We start from the raw sequence: 15,714 nt of genomic DNA on the forward strand, positions 1-15,714 counted from the left end.
TTCTAAGGTGAAGGTTCTGTATAGTACAAACCTCCAAAGTACAACATATTTCTCCACAGTGATTCAACATGTTAAACAGCTATTCTCACTCACTGGAGGAAGGTGTTCTCGCCAGATGGAATGTTACTCCCCCTTGATCTTGGATGCGGAGAATCGGACAACAATTTTAGTTTTCCACTGCCAGAACTGGAGAAAGAAGATCCCTCCTGGTACTTCTATAATAGTTATGTACTAGAACGTGCTTTAAACAAGTCATATCACTAAAAATCATAGCTGGCTGTGAAACCTACTTACCAAAATAACCAAAGACTGAAAGAGGCCGTATGAGTTTGACTCCAGGGGTTTCCATTGGCACAATAATCATGCTGTGCTGTTTATATCTAATCAAAGCAAAAGTAATATCAGATAGTGAGTTCCACTCACTCTCTCTTTAAAAATACAGAACATGTTATGTAGGAAAGGAGGCTCTCCAGGTACAAAGGGGATTTATAAACTTCATTTCCTGCGTGGTGTGCAAGCAGAAGCTGCCTTTGCCCTCTAGGAGGGGACAGTCCTGAGACCTTTCTGGCAGGCACCTGTGGGGGGGGGGGCTGAGTCAGCACCATGCAGGCATTAGCTCCTGAACAGCCAGGTATAGGAAGGGTTACCAACACCAGTGGCCCTATATGAAATCTGCTTGCCACGTTGTTTGCCACGTGCCTAGATGTAATGAATTTTCAACACCGGGGGGGGGGACAACTTTAAAAAACAGGCTGTCTTCAATTAGGCATGACCATTTCACAGCCAGTAGTTGTCTTCTTTTTCTTGGCTCTATATCTGTTGATATAATACCGACTCCATGGAGTGGTTTGTGGACATGAAATCAGTGGTGGTGGTGGGGGTAGGCTACAACTGCCTCTCTGTGCACACTGCAGTCACAAACAAAAAAATGCTGGTGGTGCTTGATTAGGGGGCACAAAACTCCCATTGCATGTGAAATACAAAGAGCTTATGTTGTTCCCCAACAAGCACAAAGGTTTTCTGATGTGCTGCCCCACAGTTTTGGATTAGCTGCTCTAAACCATACGGGAATCCGATACGGTCACTGGAGAAAGTGACACTGTGGGAATTTATGTTATGTCTCTTTTTGGAGTGGACATTCCAAACACATGTATCATAACTCATCTCTTACCTGGATGCAGAGGTGTTTTTGTCTCTGGCCATCACAACTGCAAATTTGCAATTTGGATTTCCAGCTCCTAAAAGATATGAAACACAGATACACTTCTTAGTGAATGAGTTTAGGATTGGGATGTTAAGTCTCCAGTAGTAATCGCCTTAATTTGGAAATAAATTTCACTAAAATCAGTACAGCGTACTTCCAAATAAATGTACAAAGCTCAGAAACCCAAATGCCCAGCAGCTACCACCATCCAGATAAATTCCTTGAATTGAAACAGGTCGGGGTTTTTACCACTGGTATACTTGAAACCTAGCAAGACGTTTTAAATCCAGATTCAAGCTAACACCTCTTGAACACATGAACTTTTCAACCTATATTGAGGCCAGTGGGTGTTTAGCCGAGTACCCAGAGCCCAACAGGGGACACTGGTGCCACGGGGTCACAAAATGGCCCCAGCCGCCGCCACGACTGCAGTAGTCACACAAAAGTATTGGAATAATGGATCTTGTAGGAGTACGTAGATTGGCAATCACAACTATGTTGCCATATTTCCCCCCTCTCACCTAACGTGTTGAAGTGCAATTACCGACAGAAGACAGTGGAGAAACCGAGGCCATCACCAAAGCTGTGGCTTGGCAACATCATCCCTCCCCCAACCACCAACAGAACAGAATATCATGATCTCCACACATTGAATAGGGTACGAAGTTCATGGCTTACCACACTTCCCAATAGTGGCTTCAACAATTGTCATGTAGTGAACTGCGTCGAAAGTACTGTTCTCCACTGCAATACTACAGTCACATCTGACAAAAACGACTTAACAAAATATTCAAGTGAACTGATCTCACTCATTGTATCTGTACGTCTAAGAAGCTGAAATCATTACAGCCATGAAACCATCAGATAGTACAGCAAAAGACTGTCGGTATGAAACACTACCTCAGTGAGCAGCAGAGATTACTCTAATGCAATAGCAGCCTCCACTGCCATCTTGCGGACCCAAAGCCGACATCGGACTGAATGCTGGCACATTCAACTACAAGCAGACTTCTTGTAATTTCTCTACTGTAGAAGCTTAAAATTTTTATTTTTAAAGTATTACTTTTTTTTTCTTTGACAGATTCATATTCTGTACTCTCCGATGGAGCACGGGTACCAAAATTCAGTGAGCATGTGTTTCCTGTCTCCTTGGTGGCCACGTGGAGACTGTGAGCTGAAGTTGTTTCAGTATGTGTGGGGGAGGGAGGCTTGAAGTTCCACAGGAGGGCTGCTAACCCCCAAATTTAACAGTATGCAGATTATGCCCTTAAAGTATGCAATTTTTAAAAAATAGGTGGTCCATTTTCATCTTCTTAACTGTCTGGGGTTGATGAGCCATAGGGCAAAATTTAACTCAGGAGACTCCAAGCACTTAGGGGAGCAAGACAGCACCTCTTCACCTACAAGATCACCTGCAAGGCCGCAACAATGGAGCAGGAGCCTCTCAAGCGATTTCTCACCTCCTGTGGGGGCTGTCAAAGGTGAGCAGTGGGCCTTCTGCTGGGCTGTATGTAGGCCCCAGCAACCGTGCCATTCCTTGATGGCATACAGCCCATTCTTTTTCAGCTTGCTTCTAGAGGCTTAGGGGGGGTTATACTTTGGAAAAGTTATCATCTGAACTAGTATGCTTACAGCTAGATTCAACTATTTCCACTGCCCTCTGACAACTGCTTGATGCATCCTTAAAATACACATTCCTTGCCACTAAGTGGTTTTCCGAAGGAAAAAAAATGTTGTTCAGGTTTAAGGCAAACTGACGTCCACCATGGCTCACATGCAACAGCTGGTTTCCAGGAAAGAGCGAGCAAACACTGGTAACAAATGACATTCAATGGAAAAGACAGTTACATGCTGGAAATCAAAGGCGTGGTGGTGCTGGAAGGAAAACAAAATTCTTGAGTCAGTGCACAAGAACTGCATTCCACAGACGGAGTTCCCGACTGCAGCTCCTGCTATCCGAATAAAGTCAGGTCAGTCATGAATACTTCCTTTAAAATTTATGATGCCTGCCAATAATTCCTATGAGATCTTGGTCAGTAAAGGCTGTGACATGCAGTGTCTAGGGTAAAGGGAAGTGTTGCCTTACTGTAACAGCTTCCCCAAATGCGGTACTTTACCTTCCCAAGAAGAAGAAATGGTAGCCATTTAACTTATGAGGAAGAACGGAATGAGGTGCTTTGGGGGGGGGCACAGTTGGAGGCTCTGCTTTTTGTTGCCAGCCACGGGGGAATCAAGCCTGCTTCTAGGCAGACCGAAGCATCCTGGAATTGGCCGTTAGTATTTTCAGACACAGGGTGGATTATAGAGAAGGGCACATTTTATAGAGAAGAGATGGCTTACTATATAGTTTACGAAAGACCTGACTGGGAATGACAAAAGGCATTTAAATTGTGCAATCCAAAGTAGGGTCCTACCCTCTGAAGCCCAATTGATTTTATTTGTTTTTGAAGGGTGTAATCTACTGAAGATTGCACTGAAACTCACTTAGAAAGTTGCCTTTCTTTTTACTTTAAACAGGTGGCTTGTCAAAGCACATCCACAGCAGCCCTTTCAAACTAGAATCAGCTATGGTGCACTAAAGTATTTTAATAAAGCCCTTAATCAAAAAAGTGGGACTTGTAGTAGTGGTGGTGGTGGGGGGAATGGCTAATTTTCTTATCTATTTCCTACAGTTCCATAAACTGCGTATTCCTCAGCCTCAGCAAGTCAATTGTTTTATGTTTTGTAAATTGCACTGTCTGCTCTGACAGCTTTGGGGTCATTTCCCTCTCCCCACACACTGAATGGGAAAGTGAAACACACATAAAGGGTAAAGGTGACAAAATTGGATTTTCCTGAATTTCCACCTGGTGTGTTTCCTGTAATTCTTTTCTGTACTGCCAAAGGAAAATACTCAAAGAAGTGCAGGGGTGGTTTTTTTTTCATTTGCAGCTGGTGCAATGCTCAATGAAACACACAAGGTTATGTGGTTGTTCTTTTTTTAATCTCTATGATTTACTCGGGGTCCATTTCACCTCCACGGGATTAGAAAAGTATGTTTAAAAAAAACCTGGTTAATAATTTCTTTGAAAACTCAGTAGGTTCTCATTGCAAATTTTATTGTTAAGCAAAATCTGCCAGCAATTACGTGCTTTGTAATTAGTAAGACTAAAGGTTCCAAGAGAGCCAGTTTGGTGTAGTGGTTAAGTGTGCAGACTGTAATCTGGGAGAACTGGGTTTGATTCCCCACTCCTCCACTTGCACCTGCTGATGTGACCTTGGGTCAGTCGCAAGCTCTGGCACAGCTGTCCTTGAAAAAGAGCAGTTTGTGTCAGAGTTCTCTCAGCCCCACCTACCTCACAGAGGGTCTGTTGTGGGGAGGGGAAGGGAAAGGAGTTTGTAAGCCACTATGAGACTCCAAGTGAAGGGCGGGGTATAAATCCAACCTCTTCTTCTTCTTCTTCAAGATGAGTTCCAGATATTATGGCAGAGAAATTACAGGTGCTGCTTGATTTTACTCCCATCTAGCACCAGGAATGTCTCTCGCTTCTTCTGCATCTCAGTCTCTCTCTTAGTCAGAGAGATACACTCCTGAGGGTCTCATTCAGATAGTTAATAAGCCACAAATACCACATAAGTGGAAAATTGAAGCAGAGGGACCATTATGGTATGAATGGAATCCTACCCGTTCAAGTTGTCTGAGGATAATTCTTTCCATTTGGGATTGTACACGTTTTAAATTGTCTCTTGCTATTGCGATTGGCTTTGTAGCTTTTGTCATGACGATGCGTTGCCTTGGATGCTATCCTCAGGGCACAGAATGTTACCACATTTTGTACACACATTCAAAATAAAGTCAGAGTTCTGCTTCACCTACTATAATACTAATTTCCACGGGCTACTAGATAAAGCTTTTCTTTACATGCCTTCTGTACAACCATCCAAGTAAATCACAGCTCTTTATAGGAGGAGGAAATGGGGGGGGGGGGGTTAACGATATTACACAACACTTTCACCAGGACCTCGATAACCTTGTGCTCAAGTCAAACACAGCCCCATCAGCACCAGGCTCAGTGAGTTGAGGCACGCCTGATTTCATTAGCGTCAGTGCAGTTTATGCAAGCATATTAGCATCATCTGTTGTAGTGTTCGGCTAGGATCCAAAGAGTGCTCATGAGCGAGTCATTCCCACACAGGGATGGGTGTGGTTTGCCAATTGTCCCGTTTGGCAGTTGCCGCTTACGGATCACCCTGCCAGATGGTCCCCTGATCTTTGAGCCTGCCTTTCCAGAGGATGTGGGAAGGCTGAAAAATCCCCATGGGTGCTCCCTCCCTAACCACCCACCGTAGCTCATGCCTAGCCCTCTGAACTCCAGCCTTTGAAAACACTTGGAAATGCTGAAACTCTACCAGCTACAATCAAATGGATACTGTAGACTTAACATAGAACAAACTAAGCCTTAATTATATGTTTGCTTTGTAAATACTTTTAAAAAGGGCTTCCCACAGCAGGCTGCAGCCTCAAGGAGACACAATAACCCATCAGGAAATGGAAATGATGCTCAGCCAAACCAGCTGACATTGGTTCCTTGGCCAGGAGCCACGTTTTCAAGGACAGAATGTAGATAATGTAGATGTTTAGGTATTCCTCCATCCTCTGACTCATTACTCTTCATTTTGAAATACCTTTCTGTTGTTTTTTAAGTTAAATTTAGTTAAATCTGTGAGCAAAAACACTCTCGCTTAGAAGTAAACCCCACTTAAATCAGTAAGTCTTTCTTCCGTATGGATTTGCTTAGCATTAGGGCTGAACTAGATGGTGTGTTGCTAAAAATGGCAGTCACATGACTAGTCCCTACCATCCTCCATAATATCTAGCACAACATGTCAATTAAGTTCTGCATTTCCCTGGTCCCTCTTCGCATCACTAGCTGTTTGGGGATGGGGTGGGACGGAAACCAAATTATAGGTTAGATTTCACCAGCATTTTTGATTTGCCTTGCCCGATTCCCCATCCTGCATGGTTTTGTAACATACAAGTCCCATGGTTTCCAGCACAGCCTTTTCTGGTAGCCAAAGGGAACTCCTTCCTTCCTTCTTAACCAGAAGTAAAGCTGTTGGCCCTAGCCTTGTGACATCACCAAGGGAGATTAGCCACAGAGCAGTGACCACTAGTGTCTTCCACACGGGAATAGGATTTCATGGTTTTCCTGTTGCTGCTGCAGCTGCAGATAAAACACAGCAGCGATGGGTCTTCCACATAGCAGGTTTCCCCGTAGTTTTCCTGCTCCAGTCCTACAGAAGTGGCCACCTCACCTTCCATTCTCTAAGTCACTAGGGCTTTTGCAGTTTTTTTAAAAAACATCAGCACTCGAATATCATTATACCAATAGGTATAGCAGGTCCTCTGTTTGTTTTTTGTTAAAGTCTCTGTCCCTCTCCCTTTTTGTTAAAGTCTCTATCCCTCTCCCTTGTGAAGCTGTGCCCTTTTCCTTCTATCTCCGCAAGGGAGAGGGATATAGTGTTACTTTTTTTAAATGAAATCTGAGGATTCAGCGAACTTGCTACACCTGTTGTTACAATGATATACAGGGGTCGTTTCATAGAAAAAGAGCTAGGGGGACTCATTAGCATAACTCATTAGCATATGCCACACCCCCTGACATCACCAGAAGTGTGTCATAAGGTCACACCCCCTGACATCACCAGAAGTGTGTCATAAGGCCACACACCCCGCGATCCCCCCCGAAATGACCTCTGATGCTATATGACAATAATATTCTAGTGCAATTAAAAAAAAAAGCCTCCCAGTGGCTGTGGGAGGAAATGGCTGCTGCAGGAACAGATTAAGGGGAAATGGCTGCCACATGGGCCAGAAAATCCTGATTTCCCCAATCCATCCAGGATTCACTGTGATCTTTCCCAAAACTTCAGAGAAATATCGTAGAAAAGCCAAGGAATCATGTGCACAAATGTACCACAATACTGTGGGGAAGCGTGGGGGGGGGGGACATTCCCAAAAGCAGTGAGCTCAAGTCAGGTAACCCATCTGGAAGACCCCATTGGGATGTTTATCTTGGTCTATGCCTTTGGTTCAAATATAATCCTACATTTAAAAATAAAATGAGGCAAGTGTTTCAAGACGGAATTAACTTGCATTATTTTTATCAACCAGCTTTCTACATGGAACCACATATAAATTCTTCAGATTACTCTTACAACGATGAGGAATGGAATGATACTTTTGAATATGCTTTGTATGAAGAGATATGTGTCAAAGCAGAGGTACGACGTTTCAGGAAGTCATTCCTACCTGCATTTTACTCCATTGTTTTCCTTGTTGGACTTGCCGGAAATTCTTTAGTGGTTGCAATCTATGCCCACTTCAAGAAACTGAAGAGCCGGACGGATGTGTACATCATGAATTTGGCCATTGCTGATTTGTTACTGCTTTTCACTCTCCCATTCTGGGCTGCGAATGCTGTGCATGGATGGGTGCTTGGTATCGCTTTGTGCAAAATCACCTCTGCTGTGTACACATTGACCTTCAGTGCCAGAATGCAGTTTATGGCTTGCATCAGCATGGACAGATACAACGCCATCATCAAACCCCAGAGTCAGCGAAGAGTTACAAACCAATGCAGCAAAACCTGTTCTGTTGTCTGGACGGCTGCCATGTTGCTTTGCATCCCCGAGCTAATTTTTAACACAATCATAGAAATACATGACAGATCTGAATGTCTTCCTGTATTTCCCAAGAGCCTTGGGGTAACGCTTAAAGTAACCATTCAAATCTTGGAAATCACTCTGTGTTTTGTGTCGCCTTTCCTCATCATGGTGATCTGCTACTCGGCTGTCGCCAGAGCTTTCCTTAAGAGCCCCAGCATCAAGAACTCCCGTCCCCTGAAAGTCCTTGCGGCAGTCGTCTCCGCCTTTATCCTCACCCAACTGCCCTACAACATTGTCAAGCTTTGGAGAGCCGTAGATATTATCTTCCACCTGATCACAGACTGCGACATTAGCAAAGCCATCGATGTTGCCTTCCAGGTCACTAAGAGTATTGCCTTGTTTCACAGCTGCCTGAACCCCATCCTGTATTTTTTAATGGGAGCCTCTTTCAAAATGTATATGGTGAGAATGGTGAAAAATTATGGTTATTGGCGAAGACAACAAAGCACAGTAACTGAAGAGATTCCCATGGGCCACGAGGAATCTGCGGAGCAAACAAGCAGCTTCACTATCTAGAAGACTTGGAGAAGGAGGGTAGTTTCTGTAGTCCCTGTTAGCTACTCAGTGCTTAGATGTTGAGGGCTGACTCTGAGATAACAGAACGTATGTGCTCCTTGGCACGGAACTGCATCTCAAAATACTTGTTTAAACTGGTAGAGTGATGCAGGCCAAGTCAAGCAGAAACCTTGGAGCCATCAGTTTTCTGAACACCCCTTAGCATGGCACAGCTTTACCACTCTTGCTTTCAAGTTTATTGTACAATCATCTGCTTTCTATAGACTACTCTATGAGAAGCTGAGGAAGGGAAAGACAAAAGTAAGAGACATGCTTAACAAACATGGGAGGGGATGTGTGAGAGGAGGGATCGGAAGTACTCGGAAAGTTGTTATCTCCAGGGCTGATTTTTTCTCTCTCTCTAGCAGACTGGATCAGGAAAAAAGTGTTGTTGTTGTTTTCTTTTTTCATCTATTGTACCCAGCATCCTGATGCTGTGATGCAGTATCTCTTCTTGCTCCCGCCAACCAGCCCCATGGACTAAGGAATGGTGAAATTTGTAATGCCGTAACTAGTGCAATCCTAAACAGAATTACATCCTTCTAAATCTGCTGACTTCAATGGCATCAAAGGGTGTAATTCTGTTTAGGATTGCAGTGTACGGGGCTTTTTTTTCGGGGGGGGGGGGTTTTTCCTGGGGGGACGCAGGGGGAAGTTCTGGAACCTCTTCAACAAAATTCTTTTAAAAATATTTAAAAGCTCCTGAGTTTTCAGTATACAGCTTGACATTTTCATTTCCCGCTTCAGAGTTCCGGCACCTCCCCCCCCCCCCCCAAAAAGCCCTGGCACTGTACATGTAATAAGTTTTGTTACAGATGCTGCTTTTAAACACAGCTTTAATCTTACTCCTTGTCTGGACAGCCACAATTAAAGCTGGCACTTAGGTATGTTTCCCAACTGCAGTAACAGCTTATTTTTTTAACTGCGATCTGTTTGAGGCATTAAAAATATCTTTCCAGTTTCTAAGTTGTTTAATGACAACAATACATGTATGTAGCCATCTGTATTCACATGGATTTTATCACCACTTCCCAGGGTTGTTTAAATTAAAGACACCATGTATTTTTTCATTTTAGTGCAACTAATTACATCAGGAACAGTATATAGTCAGGACTGCAGTATTTTCTTGGAATTTGTATGTAAAGATGTCTGCATCATGGTTAGTAATGGTCTTGAAGAATACTGTTAACGTATTTTGATATTTGGCAAGAACTGGCAAGAAAACTGCACTTCACATTCAAGATAAAAACAGGTTGCTTACCTGTAACTGGTGATCTTCGAGTGGTCATCTGTGCATTCACACCCATGGGATCTAGTACGCACGCGCTGGATCGATTGTTGCTGTACCAAGCTCTTTTAACGGATTTTCGCGCCCAGTCCCTTGGGCATGCGCAGGAACCCCACATGCCCAGAGGGGTGGGCGCGGACATCCCACCAGTTCCTACAAACCACCGCAAATCAACCCCTATTAAAAAAAAGTAGAAGCTGACAACAGCGGGGAAGGAGGGCGGGTGGTGTGAATGCACAGATGACCACTGCGAGCAGCAGCCTACCTGGAGGGGGGGTGCTGGCAGGTCTGTTACTGCGTAGCCGAAGACAGAATGTGATGTCCCATGTTGGTATTGGCATTGGTACGGACGTCTAGGGCGTAGTGCCTGATGAAGGTGTTCGGCGTGGCCCAGGTAGCGGCTTTGCAGATGTCCGTTATTGGCACTCCCTGGAGGAAGGCAGTGGAAGTCGCGACAGCCCTGGTAGAGTGAGCTCTGACAGGGCCAGGTGATGGCTGTTTGGCGAGTAGGTAACATAGATGGATTAGACCTACAATCCACTTTGACAGGCGCTGGGCCATGTACCCAGACGTGCCGGAGCGTACGAGACGAAAAGTTGTGAGTCTCATCTAGTTGGATATGTTCTAGTGAGGTAGAACAGGAGAGCCCGCTTCACGTCCAAGGTGTGTAATAATCTGTCCTCTGCTGACGTTGGGTTTGGGAAGAAGTCAGGGAGGAAGACCTCCGCCTGCAGGTGGAACTCTGACACCACCTTCGGGAGGAAAGAGATGTCCGGAACGAGGCGGACGTCTGGGAGAAAGGACAGGAAAGGTGTATCGTGCCGGAAAGCCAATATTTCTCCCACTCGCCTAGCCGAGGTGACAGCAATTTAAAAGGCCGTTTTTTATGCTAGAAGTTTGAGGTCGCATGTTGCGAGCGGCTCAAAGGGCTTCCTCGTGAGCTGGTAGAGAACTAGAGGAAGATCCCAGGGAACAACTGGAGTTTTGACAGGAGGGTAGAGATGCAATAAACCTTTTAAAAAACGTTTTGAAAGTGGATGGGAAAACAGTGTGCATCCGTCAACTCGCATTTTGAGCCTGGCGAAGACGAGAACTGACGTAGTTGCAGCCATCAGGCCTAATAGCCTCTGGATTTGGAAGGCAGTGACGGAGGGTTGGATACGGATGTCTGTGGCTAGGGAAATGATATCTGCTGCCCTGTCTTGGGGCAGGTAAGCCATGCATGTCTGTGAATCCAGTATCAACTGTCTTTGATCCCACAACATTGGTGTGTGTGGGGGGTAGGAAGACTCTGGGGGAGCGACTTCTGGACCGTGGACATCTGGGAGACAAAGCGTTAGCTTGTCTGTGGCCATTGTCCCTGTAACATCGGTCGTCGATATCGACAGATTGAGTGTGCAGACAAGGAGGGTGATGCTGCGTGTCACATGAGGTATATCAGTGCCGACATGGATCGATGTCGGGAGCTTCTGATACCGTCAATGTCGATGACGGAGAAGGAGACGGAGAATGCTCTGCATCCATCTGATGACTTAGGAGCTCTACCGTTTCGATGTCGGAGTAAGGAGGCTCTGTTTGGTGGACAGGGGAGTCCAATACATGGATGGTCTGTATCGGTGAAGGGACTTGGGCCTCCGATATCGATACTGCCGTTGGAGTGGGAGGTACTATAGGGGCATCACCCAGTGTAGGCACCGCTTCCTTCCCCTTCTTCGCCGCCTTAAGGGACTTCGAGGTGCCCTTCTTTGCTGACTTAAGCTCTGTACTTGCCTTAGCCTTCTTTTTGACTGGTGTGGAGGTGGACGATCGTGCCTTTGATATCAGGAGCTTCGGTGTCAGGCGGTCGACATCGGAGGCAGGTCTTGATGCCGGAGCTGTCGATGTAGACGGTCTCTCCTCCATCTCTGAGGCAGGAGCAAGGGCCGATTCAAGCAGCGCCACTTTACGGCGCACAGCACGGTTCTTCCTCATTTGGTTGGAGAAGCGAGCACAGTGACGACAGGACTCTGGCTTGTGAGACTCTCCGAGGCAAAAAATGCAGAGGGTATGACGGTCGGGAGGAGCAAGTTTGCTACGACAATGCTTGCATCTGTTGAAAAATCCCCACTTCTTCTCCATAAAGAAGTGAAGTGGAGGGAACGGTTGGGGGGGGGGGGTAGCGCCAAGTCCCGGGTAGCTCGAAGTACTGAGGTAAATTCCCCTCAGAAGAAAATAAAGGGTTTTTTTTAATTTTTGAAGAACAAATGACTAAAACAGAAAAATAAAGTATGGAAATACTTCTTAAAAGCTGTGAGGCAAAAGCGAACAGCGAACCGATCAGACCGACAAAGAAAGAGGTCTTTCCAACGCGGCGGTAAGAAAGGAACTGGCGGGATGTCCGCGCCCACCCCTCTGGGCATGCGCGGTGGGGTTCCTGCACATGCCCGAGGGACTGGGCGCGAAAATCCGTTAAAAGAGCTTGCTACAGCACCGATCGATCTAGCGCGTGCGCACTAGATCCCATGGGTGTGAAGCACAGAGATCACATCGAATATCATATACTTGTACGCTTTGCCAAAATGCTTTAAACACATTTTTAAATAATAAATAAAATATATGTTTAAAAAGACTGCTTGATGCATCTGTGGTTTCACACATTCTGCAGGAGTTATGTTTCATGTGCATTATTTAAGGGGCATAACTAATTACCATACAATCCCAGCATGAAAGTTTTACATGCTTGGGACAGAGGACTGTGACATGGACTCATGTATCCACCCACACTGCACATGGAACATTAAGGACCCCCGTTGCATGTGAAACCTAATGCTGAGATCATACACGGACCAACCTATAGACAGACTTAAACTGGATCTTCTAGCATGTCAGCACAAAAGGTCTTTTCTAAACACGACACAAATAAAAGCTCTCTCTGTAGTGTTTATGCAGCAAAAGCAGGCACACAGGAGGAATGGATAAAGAGGGACAACTTTCAACGTGACTCTTTGTTGGATTCTTTATCCTACAGTAACAGAACCAACCCATACCCTCCAGGAAAGGTTTACACTCACCACTGCTCCACCACTTCTTCCCATTAATTATATATCTGTCTCCATCTCTCTGAATGCTGCATTCCATGTTGGTGGCATCACTCGAAGCAACATCTGGTTCTGTGACAAAATAAAATGACTAGAACATGTAGTGGGCATGATGTACAGCTAATAAAACAGCAATACGGCCATGGAACACTCTCACCATATCAAGCACATACTTGTAGATCCACTTGAGCCTACACAGTGGGTTTCCTGATAAAGACTCCTTTCAAAAACTGTCCCACTACTCCATATTATTGCCCTTACAAAATGTCCGTGCTCCCTGACAACCCTACACATGCAGGGGGTGCTTTGCAAAAAAACCAACAACTTAATGATCATTAAAAAAAATTTTTTAGTGCAGATCACTACACTCAAGGTTGAAACATACAGATCCAAAATGCCATGTAGTTAAGACTTTTATTAAAAGAGAAAAAACTGAGGAGGGACCATAGGTCAGTGGAAGAGCCTCTGCTTTGTACGCAGAAGAGGTCCCAGGTTCAACCCCTGACATTCATGAACAAATAGAAAATTGCTGCAAGTTCACATACAAAAATGAATAGACAATAGTAAACTTGATAACGATGACGTTTTGTGATGTTTAATGTCTTTGTTTTTCAGAACGTCATTAAACAGAAGATGACATCAACCAGAAGTACGAACATCTCGAGTGGTTGTTCGTTTCGAAGAACTCTTTATCAACCAAATTCAGTTCTCAGGTTCTCAAGTTGTCCGAACTTAAGACTTGTTAGCCGTGGGCTGTTGGAGCTGTGCTGGATAAGATTGATATCACTACTGAGTGTAATAAGACAACCTGAGAACTGAATTTGGTTGATAAAGAGTTCTTCGAAACGAACAACCACTCGAGATGTTCGTACTTCTGGTTGATGTCATCTTCTGTTTATGACGTTCTGAAAAACAAAGACATTAAACATCACAAAACGTCATCGTTATCAAGTTTACTATTGTCTATTCATTTTTGTATGTGAACTTGCAGCAATTTTCTATTTGTTCATGTATGTCCTTTGAATTGCTGGTAGTGTAAAGTGTAACGCCTGCAGTGTAATCTGGGAGTCTACCTAAAGTAGGGTGGATTTTTTTTTTGCAAACTGCACGAAACTGAACTTTAAAATGTGCAGTGAAGGACTGTCCAAGTCTGACCCGCTGCCTGCTTTCCAAGCTCCTGAGGAGCTCTTGGCAACATCCACATTTTCAGACCCTACAGACATCAATGGGTGTTTTTCGTCGTCTATGTGGGACTTGGCCAGAATACTTCACAGCCTCTGCCAATTCCCGGCTTTAGCCATGCAAGACATGAGCATCACCAGGGCGAAATAATGAAAGTGAACTCAAGCCAGCATTGGGGATCGGGTGCGTGAAGCAAAGCCAAGATTGGCACGATGAGACCATGGGTCTCACCCTCGATGGTACCAGTGGCTCAGAGGAAGTTCTGCAGTATCCAGGCCAGTCTAAGGAAACGACAAGGACAAAGGGTGACTCTATCCTTCATTTTTAAAAATAAACAAGGGTCTGCTGTTCACTGGGAGAGCATCTGTTTGGTGTGCAGAACAGGTTCAGTCTCCAGGATCAAGTTGTTTTAAAGGGGGATGGGGGGGCTCTGCAACTTACCTGGCTACTTCTTGCTCCTCGTGGCCCGGCTGAGGGCTGCTGGTAGCAGGGGGCGGGGCTTGTTGCATGTGCCCGCCCCCTGAGCTACTTGCTGCCGGAGCTCTGCTCCTGTGCGCTCCTGCATGAAATGATCCCTGGTTCAGTCATTTCCTACAACCCCCCAGCTAGCTGGTATATTAAAGGCTTGGCATACAGCTAACTTGCTCTTGAACGTTCCTTTGAAAATGCAGCGATTCGGAATCTATCAGGGATTCTTCTGTCAAATTGATTCTGCCACATACAAATTTAGGAGGATGAACCCTTATCTGTTGCACTTTATTAGCAGAGCAAGATTCAAATCCAGCAGCACCTCAAACGGCAACCAAGACATTCGGGGTTTCAGCTTTCAAGAGCCGAAGCTCCCTTCATCAGACAGCACCTTTGTTAGCACCTTTGAAACACTGGATTAAACATGTGGAGGGAAGGGCAGAGAAGACTTCGTATTGGGTTGAGATTATGTTTGTTTAGTTGTAATAAATCATTACAATGCAGTTAAGAACCAAGATCACAGTCGTCGTACCCCCACACACACACACACACATCCACTTCATGCTTTGAAAATCAGACACCATTACCTGTCATGCAGAAGCAAGAGCTAATTTTCCCTTCAAGCAGAGGCTCCAGCCATTGTTTCTTCTGGTCTTCTGACCCATACAAATGCAGGACCTCCATGTTTCCTGTGTCTGGTTGAAAGAAGAAGGAGATTTGATTTATACCCCGCCCTTAACTCGGAGTCTCAGAGCGGCTTACAAACTCCTTCCCCTCCCCACAACAGACACCCTGTGAGGCAGGTGGGGCTGAGAGAGCTCTCAGTCATTTCCTACAACCCCCCAGCTAGCTGGTATATTAAAGGCTTGGCATACAGCTAACTTGCTCTTGAACGTTCCTTTGAAAATGCAGCGATTCGGAATCTATCAGGGATTCTTCTGTCAAATTGATTCTGCCACATACAAATTTAGGAGGATGAACCCTTATCTGTTGCACTTTATTAGCAGAGCAAGATTCAAATCCAGCAGCACCTCAAACGGCAACCAAGAGCCGAAGCTCCCTTCATCAGACAGCACTTTTGTTAGCACCTTTGAAACACTGGATTAAACATGTGGAGGAAAGGGCAGAGAAGACTTCGTATTGGGTTGAGGTTATGTTTGTTTAGTTGTAATAAATCATTACAATGCAGTTAAGAACCAAGATCACAGTCGTCGTACCCCCACACACACACA

At 45.0% G+C, this 15,714-nt stretch overlaps 2 protein-coding genes across 2 annotated transcripts in view; one reads left to right on the forward strand and one right to left on the reverse strand.

Moving 5' to 3' along the window:
• The window catches only part of ACAD11 (acyl-CoA dehydrogenase family member 11), a 40,050-nt gene that overhangs the window by 6,751 nt on the left and 17,585 nt on the right, over positions 1–15,714 (reverse strand). The window contains exons 13-15 of the mRNA XM_015407584.1: positions 12,806–12,904; positions 1,172–1,238; positions 295–380 (exon numbers count right to left, since the gene is read on the reverse strand). Coding sequence (XP_015263070.1) covers positions 295–380; positions 1,172–1,238; positions 12,806–12,904 — 252 coding nt within the window. The remainder of the gene's footprint in view (positions 1–294; positions 381–1,171; positions 1,239–12,805; positions 12,905–15,714) is intronic.
• ACKR4 (atypical chemokine receptor 4) lies at positions 3,140–8,531 on the forward strand. Its single transcript, XM_015407583.1, has 2 exons — positions 3,140–3,174; positions 7,359–8,531. Exon 2 carries the CDS (start codon positions 7,367–7,369, stop codon positions 8,426–8,428), a length of 1,062 nt encoding a protein of 353 aa, XP_015263069.1. The 5' UTR covers positions 3,140–3,174; positions 7,359–7,366; the 3' UTR covers positions 8,429–8,531.

Source organism: Gekko japonicus, unplaced genomic scaffold (assembly GCF_001447785.1).
Source record: "Gekko japonicus isolate JY-2015 unplaced genomic scaffold, Gekko_japonicus_V1.1 scaffold1215, whole genome shotgun sequence".
Taxonomy (NCBI): domain Eukaryota; kingdom Metazoa; phylum Chordata; class Lepidosauria; order Squamata; family Gekkonidae; genus Gekko; species Gekko japonicus.